An 18090-nucleotide genomic window follows, 5' to 3' on the forward strand; every position below is an offset into this window, starting at 1 on the left:
TTTAACCTGAAAGCACAAAGTGCAAAATGCAGTGTAGAAGCTGTCGCTCTCCTTCGAAATCAAATGCTTGTGGAATACACATTATAGGGGAGAATGGGGGAATCTGAGGCATCGGGTAATATGAGCCACCCCCTGTATCTAGGCAACGGAAAACATTTGTGGTCATGTGAGATATATGTTTTCAAGCCCCTCTCATTTACCCATGGCCCTGAAAGAGAGGACCTCATGGTGCTGTGGTAAGCATGTTTTTTTCACCAAAATAGGTATTTTGCATGTAAAAGTAAATTTTCTTGCTGTCAACTTAATCAACTGTTGTGCCAAAGCAAATGTATTCACGTAGAAAAACTTCTATCATACGTGTTGATGAACTACGAAACCATCTGATGCTGATAACTGAAGATTAGCCTGAAATGCTAAGAGAGGTAATTTTAATATATTTTAATGTAATATTACATGACATATGTTTTATTTTAATGTTATACACATTGTAGAAAAGCCATCATGCCAAGGAAATACACCAGGAAGACGACCTGGGGCAACCACACGGAAAGAGCACCTTCTCATCTTTCCCTGTAACCTTCAGGGCTGGAATGTAGAGTAGGCCTAGTTGTAGAGTATGACAGGCTGATGTTATAATCCAGTTGGGTCTTCTCCTGTGTTCTGAGTCCCAGGCTGTTCTCGCTGGTTCTGATTTTCCTATGCTTTGACCCCCAGACACAAGCTGGCTCTAAGGGTCCTGTGTTCTGACCCCCAGACTGTGTTCTAATCTAACTGGTTCTATCTTTCATTTGAATCTTATTAAAACCTTTTGAATTATAACATGTTGTATTTGATTTTGTTCAGAGTTACTTTCAAGTGTTTAGAAAATTTGCTTTGCTTAATTGACCAAACCCCATCATTCTTTTACTAGTCCGACATTAGTTCTGGAATGTGTGGCTAGCTTTCAGGATTCTTACTGTTACAATATGTGTTGTTATGGTAGTTTCAGAGTGGAAAAAGTAAGTGGATCAGTTTACCCCACAGCTGGGGTAAAGTGAGCCACATGACAACTTTTTTTTAAAACAATCATATTTTCACTGCCCTTTGTCTTGAAAAAAAATCAGCTAATGCCCATTTCTAGGAAACATCCTGAATTAATGGGAAATGTGTAAATATGAGTGATAAATCATTTTAGCTCCCTTAGAGGGGAGCAAATGTAAAAAGTGGCTCAGATTACCCCGTTCTCCCCTACAGCACAGTAAAAATATAGGATTTATTTTATACGAAAATGATCATTTTGCAAAATTCTTTTTTTCTTTTTTACCTCTTTCTCCACATCCTCCTTGGTGTTTTTCCGGCAGTAGTGTGATGGAGTGTGTATGGGACTCTGAGACTGTGTTCCCTCCTCCGACACACCATACACTGACTGGGCAGTTTGAACGTGAGCAGATAGGGAAAAGGGGGGGACAGGGATAGGTAATAGAGAATTACAATGTGTTCTTATGGTTCGATCTTTAAACCCATGACAACAGCTGCAACAAGTGCACTGCCCTGTAACATTTTAGTAGAGTTTCAGTCATTCAAAAAGGTTTGCTCGAATGAATGTAAATCCCATTAAGGGGGCACTGTCAATAGGATTACATTATTTCAACTTCTTCTGACCAACGATTGCAAAAAAAGATGTAAACATTCACAAAATGCATTAAGTCGTCTGTATGTTGGGTAATTTGTCAACATTTGCGGTGACACACTTTTCTTTCATTTTTCAAAACTTTCACCTTCAAGGACTTAGAGGAAACAATGTACACCAAAATGGGTTAGCCATCCTTGTCACTGCCACTCATACCTTCTTAACTCTATGAGGGTTCTTCATGCGTCTACATTTCCTGATGTCCATCTCCGTCGAGTTAACACATCCAGGCTGGAGAATATACAAGCAAAAAAGACATAGCACTGTTACAGTCAACATGGGGTGACGTTAAGTCTTAGGTTGCTATGCTATTGCTGCTTTATTTTACAGCTAGCCCAAGAGAGCTGTGTATAGAGACAGTATATGTGGATGGCGGCTATAAGCTCGCTCACACACGCACACACACACACACACACACACACACACACACACACACACACACACACACACACACACACACACACACACACACACACACACACACACACACACACACACACACACAGGCTTACCACAGGTCTGTGTACATCCCAGAAGGCTCTCTCCTGGCTGTCCAGGATCTTCCTCTCCGTTTTATCCTTTTTCCTGTCGATCCTGCAAATGAGAAGAAGTGAGGAAAAGCATTGTATAGCTTTCTGGCATCAGCTTTGGAGGAAGCAGTTGAATCCAGGTAGGAGGATAAGAAAGGAGAGATAGATAAGTCTGAAGAGTATAAAGTATACATATACTGTATGTAATAGTTTTAAGCAATATTTGATTCAAGGGATGAATCAATGACATCTATGAGTAACCCGGGTGCATATACTCTAGTAATGTTTTTGAAGGAATATATCTTCACTCTCCGGCTATAGAAAAGGCCACAGAAACCGTTCCTGTAACTGCGTGCATTTTTGATGTAGAAATGGGCAAAGGTTGCCCATCCAGCTTAGTTTAGCTCAAACAGTGATAGTCAGTGGAAAGCATACCAGCGTGCTTGTTGGGACTTGTTTATTGACCCCACGTTATGATGTGCTCTATAATTTTACATTTATATTATTTTATAATCAGATACATACTGGAAGGAAACCACAAAGTGCCCGAGACGGTCACGTAACAGATTTATATAGAAGAGCTCAAAAGTGTGACCGATTAGAAAGTAGATGAAGCAATATCAAGATCATTTTCCCTTGACATAAGAACATAGTTGGGCGTGACCACCGGCTTTTTACAAATCATGAATGAGTAGCAGTGTGCAATCTGCACCACCGTAATGTTATAAATTGTGTCATTTCTTCTTTGTTTTTCATTTTTTCCTCCTTTATTCCACCTACTGTCTCCATGATTTCAATTTCTATATGTTCCAAAAGCATGCAATCTATTATTAGTAATTAAATAAAATGATTAACCATGTCAAACACCTCAGAAACCTATAGGGCAGTGAACCTGGAGCACCATGACAACACTGAAAATATGTATTGTTGTAAGAAAAAGATTCCAATACAGAGGGGTTAATGGTCTCTTCTCAGAAACACGTCTGGTGATATGGAAGGAGATTTTACCCCTCCATGTTAATGACATGACTATGTGCATAGCAGTTTTAATGTGTTGCTGTGGTAACAAGAGCACACTTACTTGACCTGGGCCTCGGCCTGCATGTAGATAAACTCCCACTTCCTGGCGAAGGCTCTCTGCAGCCGGGCCAGGTTCTCCTGTTAGAGAGGCAATCGATACACACACACACACACACGCGCACGCACGCACGCACACACACACACACACACACACACACATACAGAGGCACACCATGATAAAACATCTCCAAGGACAAAATGATATTAAAACTAAATACCGTTCTTCCACTCGGGTTTTGAGATGCAATTTAGATCTCGTATTATCACAGACACACACAAATCTGACCTTTGGGAGGTGGAGTTTTTTTTCATTTTCCACAAGGTTGACACATACGGATCAATACTATAAGAGGTAATAGCTTATATAGGGGGAAACTGTCTCACAACACTCACCGCCTCATAATCGGCCAGCTCCAGTCTGGTCTTGTTCTGCATGGTCCGCTTGCACAGGTAAATAGCTGAGAGAGAGAGAGAGAGAGAGAGAGAGAGAGAGAGAGACAGAGAGAGACAGAGACAGAGACAGAGACACAGAGAGAGACAGAGACAGAGAGAGAGAGGCAGAGAGAGAGAGACAGAGAGAGAGAAGATCCAACTTTGGGATTTATCATTACTGCTCCCTCCATTCATCCACTCATCTTATGCATCTCTGATCTCCTAAATCAGTTCTTAAAACACATTTACATCATGTCAGATGTCAACAGAATGACAAGGCTGATATCCAAAGGAGTAAAAGGCATATTTGAGTTACTCTTAGTTTCAACTATAAATCATCGATACACCTTTGTATGCCATGCAAATCACTATTCTCATAATTATTTCAAAATATTGTTACGATGACCTAGTGTTGCTCCTTAAAACACAGAGGAAGACAGTGCTTTAAGGAGGATTTATCACACAAATTTGAAAAAATTATAAACATTTGAAATTTAAATACATACAATAAAAACGAAAAGAAATGTCAATGTTTCGCATTCAAGACTCTTACCATAGTCTGTGTTCTCAGGCTCCCACCGGTTGGACGGCCAAAAATACGGTGCCTGATTGGAAAACAAAGCACAAAAAAGGGGAGAGGTCAAAAGGGGTCGATCAAGCAGTGATTAGAAATTCCAATGTTTCAGCCAGCTATTAAAGAACTGGAGAGTCAGAACTATGAGGGCTGAAGTGTTCTTTCAAAACTTTTCCGACCAGAAAGTGTAGCAATGAGCCTCAAGACCTCAAGCAGTGTGCATGATTGCTTTGCACTACAATCTGAGCGGCAATCAAAATATATTGTGATATCAGAACAGCTGACTCCCTCAAACTTTTTCCCACCAGTAAAAGAGGCATCCTGGGGGTGTCGCACGCACACACACACACACACACACACACACACACACACACACACACACACACACACACACACACACACAGGCGTGGGAGTATACAGTATACTGGAGCAAACACAATAAAAAATGAAAAGCCATGAACGCTGCAAAATAAACAATGGGAATATAGCCAGCGGGCAGAGAACAGATGCCGCTAGGATTGTTATTTGCGTTAGAGGGTTTTTTGAATCACGGTTAGGTAATTTCAATGGAGAGAAGAGAGAGAGATTTTAACACGGTGTTAATTGTTTGTATTCCTCACTCTCCCTGCACTTCATTTGCCGGGGAAAATTAAATGCTAATGAATGGTGATTATCTTTATGAGGGGCATTTTTTTTTTCAGCCATTTCAGCAAACAGCCCTTCTTCTCCTCCTCCTCCTCCTCCCGCCTTCTTTTCTTCCACTTCATTTTGAAGAAAGAGAGAAGCCAAGGTCAGAGCCTGCGCTGATGTGCACTGACGTCTAGTTTAATTAAAATCGGGGGGAAAAAAATCCCTCTAGCTTCGGTGGACACTAGATGCTACACAGAGATCATTCTAAATCTCAGCCAACCTTTGCCAGTTCCCCACACTGAGGAATGTAAAAAGAAAAACAGTGTTTCATATTTTTTAATTAGGAAAAATCAGCATAAAACAGTCGTCATTAATTAATGTGTGACTTTCATGCCACTGTCTTGCCTGTGAACAGCGAACGTGGAGTAAAATGTCAGCACGCTCTACTTTCCCTATTGTCCCTTGAAGAAGCTGCAGTTGTAGTGCCACTCTACTACATTGTGTCTCATCCAGTCAGGACCTCTTTTCCCCCCTGCTAGCTTGATGAATATTTTAACAGATCACCATTCATTTTTAATAGGGTCACACACACACACAGGGGGCCCGGTGTGAAAAGTTAAAAAGCTGCCTGTATAGTGGTCAGGGCCTTTTGTAATGCCATCACAGAACAAGTCATCTTCAACAAATTGACCTTGATGGGTCTTTATGAAACTAAGAGCCTCTCATGATCGCATTAGCCCCCGCTAAGACTTTTTAAGTTTATCACTCACACTATTGCAGGAAGAAGAAAGGATTAGTTTGCGTTCACAGCTGTTACAAAAGGGAAAGAGCAATTTTAATTTATTGTAAATTTAAAATCAATTGTATAATAAAGCGCCATATGGATATAGTGACTCAATAAAAAAGAGGGGATCGATGACATTCTTACAAGCTATCTAAAAATAACAGAGATGTCACAAAAAATGCATAGCTGGACGTTTTCCAGGCACAGTAATGACTTAATAGTCATGTTACCATATGTTCAACATGTGTCAATATCCTATATCCTGATTCTCTTTAGACTATCTATGTAACCCTAAACCTGACTATGGCCCCACTTTTAAACTAGACCCCAACCTTTAATATGAATGTGAAATAGCTAAAAGCAGCTTTCTACAGATAGTAAATCTAGCCACTGGGCCTGTAGCATTCTTTGTGTCTTTACTCTTTATTACTCACCTGAAAGCGGTAGAACGTGCCATCGTCTCTGAGGGAGAGGACGTGGTCCGAGATGGGGAAGAAGTATCCTTGAGCTGCGATCAGACTCCCAATGTGCATGGCCTCAGCTGTCAAAGGAAAAACGTCACCTCAGTACTGGGAGCAATATCCGGAAACTTCAATCAAACCCTTTCCCTCAGGAAAGTGACATGAATGGAACATATTCCTTGACATTTAAAATAACAGTAAAACTACTAAACAAGTAACACATACAATAGAATATCTGAATATTAAAGGTGCACTATACAGTTTCAGGGGCGGGGGAAACTATATGGATTATTCACTCTATATGGAAGTCTTAGTATTGGATAATTCTATAATTATAAATCAAATCTAAATTATTTAGAGGCACTTGGAACCAAATGCAAGACTAGAATATGTTTGTAAACAACAACAACAACAACAGTGAAACAGTAACTTTTCAGGTAGTTTTCTAACTTCAGACAGTGTTCCATTGATCCAATTCTCCTGTGAGGAGTGTTAGTTGATTCAGTGAAAAGTCACACATGTACCATCTTTGTGTCATACTTCAGCTGCATGTAAAGATGTTGATGACAGTTTACCATAGGTTTAGCCTGTTGTAACCTGTTGAATTCAGCTATAGGACTGAGCCCTGACGTAGTTTGACATGGATAAGTCAATAACTGATTCAGCGTCCACACTGTGGGCTTCTGTAGCAACAGTAAGCCCTGCTCTCCCACCACCATACCTCAGGTCATGTCAACGTAATAACAAATCAAGGGCAAAGACCAGAAAGTATTTTTACCAAAATTCGTTCTCTTTTTTTTCTCAGTCAATCTGTTTTGTTTATTGTGCGCCAGTATAACCTTGTAAATGACTATACCTTCAATGTTTGAGTTGTTTTTCGAGTAAGTTCTCAATTTTTAAGGATGTACCTGTATATCTTATAGGCCTGTTGTGCAGTAAAGTATAAGCATTTGGGACAACTCTTGCCTTTTAAGATATAATGCTAATTGGTTCTTATAATGTAAACTGAGGATATGCTGACATGTTTCCTGTATCATCACTGTATAAGGTATGTCATTTATTAGATAAAGCTCTGTAGTTTTTCAATGACAATGTTATTATAAAACAAAGTCACTCTATTCAGCCCAATACAGTCTGGTATTTTTTCATAATAACTTACCCGGGTCCTCGATGGACAGGTTCTTCATCAGCCATTGTACAATATCTGCACCTGGATCAGGTCAGACAGAGGCATGGTCACAAAGAAAATATTCGTAGAGATGGGGAATGATTTTTACAAGCTATTTTGTGTTGTATTTTCAATAACCTAGACCCTTCAAATAAAATAAGAAAGTCAAGAGAATAACACCTAGAGGAGTAAAAATGAAGAAATACAATTATCATTAATAACAGGCCACCTTTGCTGGCTTTAAACGAATGAACCTGCCATTGTGTTTTTAGAATAAGTCATTTCAAAACTAAAAAAATAAATTCTATTGAAGAAATAATTTACTTTGACTACTTCATCCCAAAACAAGAAATGTCACAAATTGCCAAAAATGTGAAAATCATCCGTCGAGAGTTGCAATACTAATAGAATTGAGATTTTACGTGATTCACATGATCAGTAAACACACACTAAAAAGCTTTTTTCTTGTATAGTGGAGATAGAGTATCATCTCCTCTCTGCTGGCTTCCCATCTGCTTTTCTCTCTCCCCAAGGGAGCCGGCGTTTAATCCTTCATCATTCATTAGTTTCCTGGCCCTCTGCACTCAGCTGCAAACATTTGAGCTGCTGGCTGCTCGGCACATCCATCCGCCGCTGTTGTAATTGTGTTTATTGACATGCTCTGCTTATGACATATCGGGGTAATGCATTTTCTATAAGTGCAAAGACTTGCGAAGTGTGTTAATGGCTTTCCTTGGTTTTCATCATTTGTCTAGGGCGTGTCAGGGCTTCCCACTGTGGCGCCATGCCTCTTAAAAAGTGATTTAGATTATTATTAATCCAAGCAACAGCCAGCAGACACGGTGGTTGACTTCAATCCCCTATACCTGTCGGCTATAAATAGCTAGTCATGCCTTTATTTTGCTATTTTGAATGTTTATTTACGGATGTTGGTCGATTATGTTTCCACCATAGTCTTTCACAACAATGCAGTTTCACGCACCGATACGATCCCAGCCTATAACTGAAGCAGTCGGAGGTTGATTGCCTTGCCTGAGGGCACTTTGACAGTAGGACAGCATTACGCATTCCCGTTTTTCAATACTCATATGTCCTTTTCCAAGCAATTAATCACATGTTGTCCTCCCACTTTGCCTCTAGCTATTCAGGCTCTCTCCAGGGATCATCCACAGAGCAGCAGCCTCAAAGGGACCATGCTGGAATGCAGCCATATTGGGCTATTGGTTGTAATCCACAACTGAATGCTGTCCATTTCCTTGATCAAATCTCCTGGAGAGCAGTTTGTAGAAGAAAAGCGTCTTTTAAACTAAAATAAATGTAACACATTTCCAAATATTTGTGGATGTTCGGCTGACTGATTCGGCTGTGTGTATAATAGATAATTTGCACACAATTAGACAGTTATTTTCTGGGAGACTTCATCAAACAGTTTTGGGACACTGCTGACCTTTAAAATAAAGCGATAACAATTGATGGAGGAAGTGGAAAAGACAATGACTATAACGAACAGCAAAAATAACGCTTGGGATGAGACTGTGTTCAACGGAAAGAACAGCACTTATTATTTGCTGGAACATTTTAAAGCCGCTCTTCTAAATATTTTTGACGTATCCCTCTGAAGCCCTCTTCATATTCACACGGCATTTTAGCATCTTTCAGCTCTTTGTTTTGGTTTAACGTCAACTTACTCCAAAACAAAGATGGCTGCTGATGCGTTGTTTGAAACGGCTTTGGCCTCGACGCTTAACGATTTGGAAGTCGGCACTCAAATATTTCATTAGCTAGAAAGATGAATTTGTTGTTTTGCCAACCGATTACGACAAAAGTTTATTTTACCAGTTAGGCCCACTGTCCACTAAACAAACGGTGCTCAATCCATCACCTTGTTCATTGCTCTGATTGGATGTGGTGCTATCCAATCGCGTGCAGTGGAATTTGAGACGCATGCGTTGGTGCCGCCCTTTGAGTTGGGAAGGTCTATTGCTCATCGCCAGACCCTACATCGTTCTAGATGTGGGTCTGGTTTCCCAGGCCACTGATGAGGCAAAAACAAACTAGATATGCAGTTTTGTTATTTATTTCTAAAGGTGAGGGACTTGATTATTCATCCATCTGACTTTGAGATTGTATTCAGGGGAACGAGGAGAGCACATCCCTAAACAACCTACCCTGGAAACCAGCTGGCCTTTTAACAGTGTGTGCACGGCATCTCTTTCTATGTATTCTTACCTGTTACAACACTGGGGATTTTGGTCATGAAACTTTTGACTGTTCTGATGGGCACGCCCTCCGTCTCATCCTGGATGAGCGTGACTATGTCTTCTATCTGCAGAGGGAGACAGGAAGAGGAACAGAGATGGAAGGAAACATTAGATACAAGATTGTACTCATTTGAGGCAAATCATCCTAAAAGAACAAATCCAATTTAGTTTTCCATCATCGCATTAATCTTCCAGTTTCTTCTACTTTCAACTGGACCATCCCAATTGGGTAAAAAAGATGCGGGTTCACCTTATGAAGACTATGTTCTCATGAATTGTTCCTTTCAGAGATGCTTTCTGTTTAATCAGACACAGCTGGTGTGTGTGCTTCAGCACTACATTAAATGTTCAGTGGTGAGATCAGGTCGCCCTTGGAACACAACTGATCAAATCAAATTGAAGTCCAGCTTGCTTCCTGTCTTTTTCTAATTCATTTTCTTTGTGAAGATTTGATTTCATGAAACATTCAAATGCGCAAAATACAGTAAATGTAATCAAATCCGTTTACATAATGTTATTGCATATGGTCGTTGTATCTAGAAACTCGATGTCATTGTAAATGAGGGTCACCCCTCAATTGGTCTCTCGAGGATAAATAAAAGTTAAATGAAAAAAATGAAAATAAATGTTGCTACAGCATACATAAAGTGGGAGGAGAATATCTATCTGAGTCACATTAAATCATTTGATATGAGCACTAGATGGGGGTCGACAGGTAAGCATATGTCAATGGCCTATGTGTACAGATGCAAATAAATAAAACATACTGCCCACTTGGGGCTGTGGTAATGTGATACGAGTTAGAGATCCACTGTTGTTTTGATTGAGATGTTGACACCCACCTATCTGCACAGCTGCCTTTGTGTTTGCGTCAGAGAGTGGGTAGTGAGAAAGTTGGTCGCTTGGGAGACTACCACTGCAGCTATATATAGCCCCACGCGCACACACACACACACACACACACACACACACACACACACACACACACACACACACACACACACACACACACACACACACACACACACACACACACACACACACACACACACACACACACACACACACACACACACACACACACACACACACACACACACAAACACACAAACACACACACACACAGCTCTGAGAAAAAACACTCTCTTCCACCTGTGCTTTTAGTACCTGCAGTGTATTGTGCTTCAAACATGTCTCCGACCCCTTTTAGCTTTGAGAGTATATTTATATTGTGTGAGCTATAGCTGTCATTGAAGTACATTTCAGCGGGCACCCACGCTGGGTCAACACTTACATGACCACTTTCACATCAGACTGAAATGGGTTCTACTAAATGCAGTAGATAGACACAACATATTGTATATTCCATATACGGTACATATCTTCCAAGATATCTTTAAAAGGCTTGAAATGATAAAGCATAAGAATTTGACTCAGACCATGTGATTATTCACATCAGAGGAAGCTCTGGGAGGGATTGCACATTGAAGGAGTTGAGAGCTGGCACTATATCTAAAACTGCAGAGAGAAATTCAGTTGCCCCTTACGAAAAAATAAATAAAAAGTAGCAAAAGCATCTTTTATAGCTTTGATGTGTGTATTCTTAATAGCTTAGGTGTTTACGTACCGCACCATGACCAGTAGTTTTTTTGAAAACATCACAACTGGTCTTTAAGGTTTGTTGACCACCTTCAAATAATAAACCTTATAAAATACAAACTACATGACAAAAAAGAACGATACAATTGTCGTCCTTGGTGTTTTGCAGTCCACCAAACACCGGACATTGAATGAAGAAAAACATGGAGACTTAGCAAAATCCCTGGAGGACTAAATAATACAAATACAAATCAATAAAATGTTTTCCATGGCGCAAACCAGCTACAGGGTTGTGCTGGGATTATGCGCCTCCATCACCTCATCCACACATCTGTCCAAGTTAGATAATCAGCACCTCTACAGCTCAATAGTTAGCCAGTTATATCTTTGTCTGTTTAATCCATACACAAATATAGAAATATAAAAAAAGATTTTAAAAAAGTTGCTGTTTTACAGTGTGATTGATTTAAGACAGAGCCTGCCTAATTATTCCCCTCTGCTTTCAGACTTTATTCTATGCTTTATCCTACGCAGCAAATAATAAAAAATAAAAAATTGTACTAGAGTCTATAGTGGCAGCAGAATGCTCGCTTTATCACAGCCAGTTAGCGTTTTTTTTTTTTTGCCAGCTAAGTGCATTGCGCAGGGACACACAATAGTAGAGAAAGGAAAGAAAAAGCTCAAAAAGCACATTTCATTCACCTCACCACCTCCCTAAAAAAAAGAAATAAATGTTCCCATCCAGTGTGAAGATTGAAAGTGACAGGCTCTCTGCTTCAACCTCCCTGGCCATCAGACCGCTGTCACTCTGTTCCCCCTATCTGCTTTGAAAGAAGCACACGCAGGCTGTCTGCCCATAAGCAAGGGCAGAGTCAAGCTCACCGGCTACACTACAGAATCAATGTAATAATAATACCATTCTAACAAGACTTTGATGGTGTGGTCCAATGACTTTAATGACTTCCGCTGTCATAAACTATTCGCTCCTCCGGCCTCAACAATCGAAACAAGGGTGCACAACAAGTGTACTGCAGGTAAAGCAACAACAGTGGGCCCAGAATTTAAGGAAAATATGCCAAAATGTCCTCCTGTAAGACACAATGACTACTTTTATGTAACAGTAAAAAAAATAGCTAAAATTGAAATGTAGCACTTCCTCTGCATAACAGGATGTTTTTCCTGTCCATAGTTGAGTCATAGTTGGATTAGATTAGTCAGAAATGTTGACTGCAAAACTGAAGGCTTTATATAAGCATGTGATTGCAATGAAATTGTTTGTAAAATTATAGCTTCTGGTGTATTCATTTGATCTGTCCCAGTATATAGGCCTATATTTCTTTTCACTTTAAACTGTACTAATTTTTTAACTTTCCTATTCTTGTCTCTGATCTTGTTGAATTTGAATTGGATGCTGGTTGTGGCCTTTGAGAATGTAATGTGTTGGTTGTGCTTATTTATTATGTCTTAGCGCTGCTTTCTCGGCCAAAAAAAAACTGTTTTTTGAGAATGACCTGGATACTACTGGATACCTGGACAACTTCCATTTTGAATCTCTATGCAAATAACTGTGTCTTCTGTCAAAGGTTTTTTTATTCAACAAAAGATTTGTGAAGCAATTACAGTACAATGATTAAGTTTTTTCCCCTTTTTTCTTCCCCCAAACACACCCATAACTGTGTCTTCTGAAGGAGTGCACTGCTGGTGGTGTTTTGGAGTTGTGTGTGGAATGTTCCCGTGCTGCATGTCTGTGGGTTTGTGTTGAGTGCAGCCTAGTAGGAGCAGATTTGTATCAGATGGCTTTTTGCGAAGCCACTCTATATAACGGCCCATGGGGCAGTGTTATCACAACACACTTAGCATGTAGCAGGGTAGGGGCTCTGGCAGGCAGCGGGCTAAGACAGGTGGGTTATGAGCTAGAAAGGGATATGCTGTTGATTGGGGTTTAATGATCCCTTTGGGCAACAGCGTGACCGTCCAGCATTGCCATTGCCTCAGTAATCTGTTTATTGTTTGATAGGGTATATCATAGTTGCTGCATTTTTATGAAGAACTAAAAGAAGAAGCATCTGAGGTATACGTGAAGTAAAGGGAAGCTAACATGAGGAGAATATTCTTCCAAACTGATATAATGGCCAGTTTAACGGTCATCTTTAGAAAATGATTTACACTGTTTATATGGCGAAGTACGTTTTTTTTTTTTTTTTTTATCAATTAAGGTACAAATACCAATTCCACAATGTAAACACATGGCCAGCTTCAGTCACAAGGAGACAGCTTTATTCATTCAACGACAATTTTGACTGTGTGTCCGACAGTATCTACTATCTCTCTGTTTCAAACCTAGTGCTTCTCGAGCCCTGCTTCATACTAATGCATTGCCGCTTCAGATGATTCTTGAGCATCAAAATACATTGCGAAAATGCACAACTGAATAATTTCACCAAGAGGAACAGCCTAGGGATTAAATAACAGACAATAAGATTTGTATTCATTTTTTAATTACCTGCAAGTTCTTAAATTGGGTGTGTTCATTCATGTGTTGACACTTCCTCGGAGAGCAACGTCAGATATACCAGGGAAGAATAGCATGCTAACGACATTCTAGGACTTTACATTTTTATTACATTTCTGGTATGGGCTTTACGTGTTCAGACTAGAGTCACATAAGAGATGATTCATTGATTTATGTCCATCCACAACTGCCTCGGTACATCTGCATATTACCTACACACACACAAACCGTATTAATCAAGTACTGACGCACCACACTGATTGCAACATCCGTGCATTAAGTGGCACTTGCATATACTGCGAGGGAACACTCAGACGAAAAGTCAAGTGACAACAAATGCAAAAGGAGGTGGGAGGTAGCGTGAGAGAACTCGCTGATAGCCACTCAGACAGACGCAGACTATTTGTCCGAAATGTCAAGCACACATTATAAAAGCAGTCTTTCGTAAGACTTAATGCATGTTGTCAGTGGGCTTCAAGCTTGTATAAGTCAGGGAAAGCATTCAACCTATAGCATCATGAAAGAATGCACTCTCACTGTTGAAGCGTTGGGGGGGAAAAGCCTGTCAAATATGAATATAGCCTATACACTATACACCTATCTGATTCAAATTGAATTATATTGGTTAGGCCAAGCATTCACTATATGCACTGAATCCCGGGCTATAAAATAATTAAACATTTTAGCCGAGCAAACTGAAATTTTAAGTATGGCACTTAATGATGTTATATCATTATGTTATATTATGTTGCCATTAGCAACAGTATACCACAAAGATCTCCAATAAAAATGTGTTGTGGTGCTCAAGAATGAAGCTTATCAGATTCCATCTAAACACTGTAAGTGGGTTGAAAGTAGCCAACATATGTGATTACAGATCCAGTCACAGGAAGCCCATTAATGGCTTAACTTCTGGGTTTACATACTGTATATTTAAAAGAACCTAATCTGCATTTTAGGTCAATGTCATGCACATATTTTCCGTATAGCATATTTATTTTAGAGCTGTTTTTTTCAATTTGACACGATATGTATAGAGAAACTCATTATCCTCATTTCCCAGGTGGTAAGTATGCATGGTATTATTTTTACACCACAAACCTTCCAAACAAAGTTTGATATCTCATTAAAATAACTTAATTATGATCCCTTGAAATGGAAAGCAGGTCATTGCTTAAGTAGAGGCTAAAGTAATATGGTTATATCGGTGAATATTTTTGTTGACACACGTGTGTTGAGGCTCAGGCTGCTATAGTAATGTAAATATCAAATCATTTCAGTAAAGTATATGGAGACGCTGGCAATACATCAGCTTGCGCACACACACACACACACACACACACACACACACACACACACACACACACACACACACACACACACACACACACACACAAAGACCATCAACATTTCAACAAAATTCTCCCTCTCAAAACGTCTTCCAACCAAAGCAAACATACAGCATCAAACCGCCAATCCCAAAAACTTTAGTTCAAACGTATCTTTCGGCTGACTTCTGGGTTTAAACTTAATGAGAAAACAAAACCACTTGTTCTATTGTTTAAAGACATCTTGATGCAAAAATGAATGTGTCACCCCCACAGTGAACTGTCAGATTTCAGTCTGACACAGCTGCAAATATTTATCTTTTGACTACAATGGATTTTTCCGTAAAGTTGCAGCCTATGTGTGTAGATGCAAATAAATGTAACAAGCATGACTCTCCCACAGTGGGACAATCTATAGCAGACTACAATCTAAAGCAGACTATAATATAAAATGATAAAGCTGGCTGACATATAAAAACATTATTGTACAGAACACAATTATGCAATAAACCATGGTCAAAAGAAGAAAGTTGCAGTGGAAAACAAACAACCCTGAGCTCAATAGAAGATGTCTATGGACTGAACTGGATGCCTTTTCATGCAGTTTCCCAGTAGACAATTTCTTGGCCAAACACTGAAGTGTGTGACTGTGAGTGTATTTCAGCAGTCATCCCGGGAAATCATTTTGAAAGTGCTTTGATTAATGGTGAATACATTCTGATGGCACTGCAGTTAACACACGCAGACTAATCTTTCATTTAATAGATGATCCTTTTGTATTGGTTAACAAAATGATCTTGTTTGTACCAGTAGCCCTGGTTTGGTCTGTATTCAACTGGTTCAATTTAAACAATCAACCTAGTTAAAACTAAAATGAAGTTGACCGAACTTGAAAACATATGACATTGAAATACAGTGCCTTGTTGAACCAATGACTCTCTTTCAATGTACGTATATATGAGAATTGCTATATGACCTTTTTGAAAATATGTCACCCTAACCATTTGGATGCAAAACTGCAGTCAATAACAACAGGTGGCACTTAAGTTGTGTATCATCATTTAACATAATCTTTCTAATGAGGTCTTAATTGAAGTCACTTTCTTACTGCTGCATCATTTTAAGGATTGCTGCATCAAAATAATGTTAGTTCAAGCTGGATCGATTCTATAGTTTGTTACGTTTTTATTTGTTGTATACTTGTTGTCTTGCAATAATCTAACCAGCATGCAAGGCCTTGGGTGTTACGGTGTATGACTCCCTCCTCTGACAATATATTATGTGTCGCTGATACATATCACCAATGAGCCCGGAGTTATGAAGAGAATGTTTAATTCAAACACGTTCTCAGTAACATGAAGAGGCTAACCACGATAGGTCAACCTTTTGTTGAAATGTGCAATAATAAGGTTTTTGATGATGAATCTTCCATACCCTTTTTCAATAAAGTCTGGGCACGGACAGTTCATGAACGTGCCCTTCCATCAGACTACTCCAATAAAGAAGGCTTGAGAGTCCCACATTGACTCTCATATATCTTATGCAGGATATTAACATTTCTCCTGATTCGTAGGAAAAAGGGATTACCATGCCAACCTGGCAAAGGTCAAAATAGTGTCTTTGAAAATTAAACATGTAGTCACTTTGATCAAAATTTCCGGTCACAACAGTGTCTCGCACAAAAGCACAGATCCAAAATGAATTGTCATAGTGGGTGTAATGACTGCAGAGATGGTGAAGCTATCAGCCTGCACAGTGTATGGGTTGTGTGTCTGCAGGTCAGATACAAGGCACAGCTCGGAGTCTTACTGGTTTCAGCCCAGTGCGTCCGGCAGCAAGGTGATGCCGCTGATAATGGAAGTGTAATGACAACAGGATGGTTCGGCCACAGTTGACTGCAGATGCATCTCTGCCTGACAGATGATACTGATATGAAGCCAGGCAGGATTCTGCAGCACAAAATGAATAAATAAAACATCTGGTCCGTGCATCAGAAACAAATTATGCTGTTTCTCCTACAATCAATAACCAATGATAATCTATAATCATACATCTGTGGTTGAGTGTAGCCTACTTCAAAATAACTCACCCATGGCTACTGTTTATAATCAACACAAGTGTCTGGAAAATTGAATCGCTGATATATTTATCGAGACAGAAGTTTTTTTAGATGTGTTTCTAATTATTGCTTAAATATTGCAGTTCCGATGTCTACACACAAGCAGTTCTCCAAGGCTAAACTTTGAGCTAATGCTAAAATCAGCATGCTATACTGCTACTGACGAAGAAAATGTTCCGAAGGTAACTGTTTACTATATTCACAACTTAATGCTAACCAGGTATTTGAACATAATCCAAATAATTGGACAAATTCATATTTTGGCCTGAAAAGTAAGGAGACCTCCAAAATCAGTACGATTCATCTTCTGGGAAAAATACTGTTGGAGGACTGTCTTCTATCCCTGCATTCATCCATCAACCTATTTCTCTCTAAAAAGTCAAAATATGTTATGCCCCATAGTCTTTCACTTTTTGACTATGACATAGTGAAAAAAAACTACCGTAAAGTGAGGTAGGGTGTCCAACAGAGTAAGAAATACACACCAGAGTTAGAAGTGCTGTAATCCATCAATGTCAATGCAAAACCAATCCATCTAAAGTTTATCCTTTTGGGAAAAAGAAGATTCTTTAAACCATCTTGCTGGTGTAATTTACAACAACAACTTTGACGAGGGAATATACCTTCCAGTCTGATTACAAATAGTATCAGCTTAGATCTTCAGCCATCACACATTTTCTTATCGGGTGAAGGCTGCATGTACAGGAATACTAAAGCAGATTACTGTAGCACAATGAAAGTTATGGTGGGGAATCAATTGTCTCCATGCCTAACATTGCAGTTGAAAGACGTGCCAAACGTAAAATGACAAAAAAAAATGGCTTTTACACAAGCTACTATTACTCTAGCTACAGTCGTAGCAAGGGATTCCAGACTCAACCTCCCCTAGTAAGGTTAAACCCTTTGGGACGTGTTGCCTTCTGCACTGGGTGCCCCCGTGCAA

At 39.5% G+C, this 18090-nt stretch overlaps 1 protein-coding gene across 1 annotated transcript in view; it reads right to left on the bottom strand.

Annotated features, from left to right (window-relative positions):
- LOC307266275 (regulator of G-protein signaling 6-like) overlaps positions 1-18090 on the bottom strand; it is a gene marked incomplete at both ends in the record, with an annotated part of 80748 nt that overhangs the window by 10564 nt on the left and 52094 nt on the right. Inside the window, 9 exons of the mRNA XM_080048251.1 lie at positions 1304-1405; positions 1826-1900; positions 2182-2263; positions 3281-3357; positions 3673-3737; positions 4265-4316; positions 6134-6240; positions 7320-7370; positions 9558-9654. Of these exons, the coding sequence (XP_079904377.1) occupies positions 1304-1405; positions 1826-1900; positions 2182-2263; positions 3281-3357; positions 3673-3737; positions 4265-4316; positions 6134-6240; positions 7320-7370; positions 9558-9654 (708 nt within the window). The remainder of the gene's footprint in view (positions 1-1303; positions 1406-1825; positions 1901-2181; positions 2264-3280; positions 3358-3672; positions 3738-4264; positions 4317-6133; positions 6241-7319; positions 7371-9557; positions 9655-18090) is intronic.

Source organism: Ammodytes marinus (assembly GCF_949987685.1).
Source record: "Ammodytes marinus genome assembly, chromosome: 19".
NCBI classification, from domain to species: Eukaryota; Metazoa; Chordata; class Actinopteri; order Uranoscopiformes; family Ammodytidae; genus Ammodytes; species Ammodytes marinus.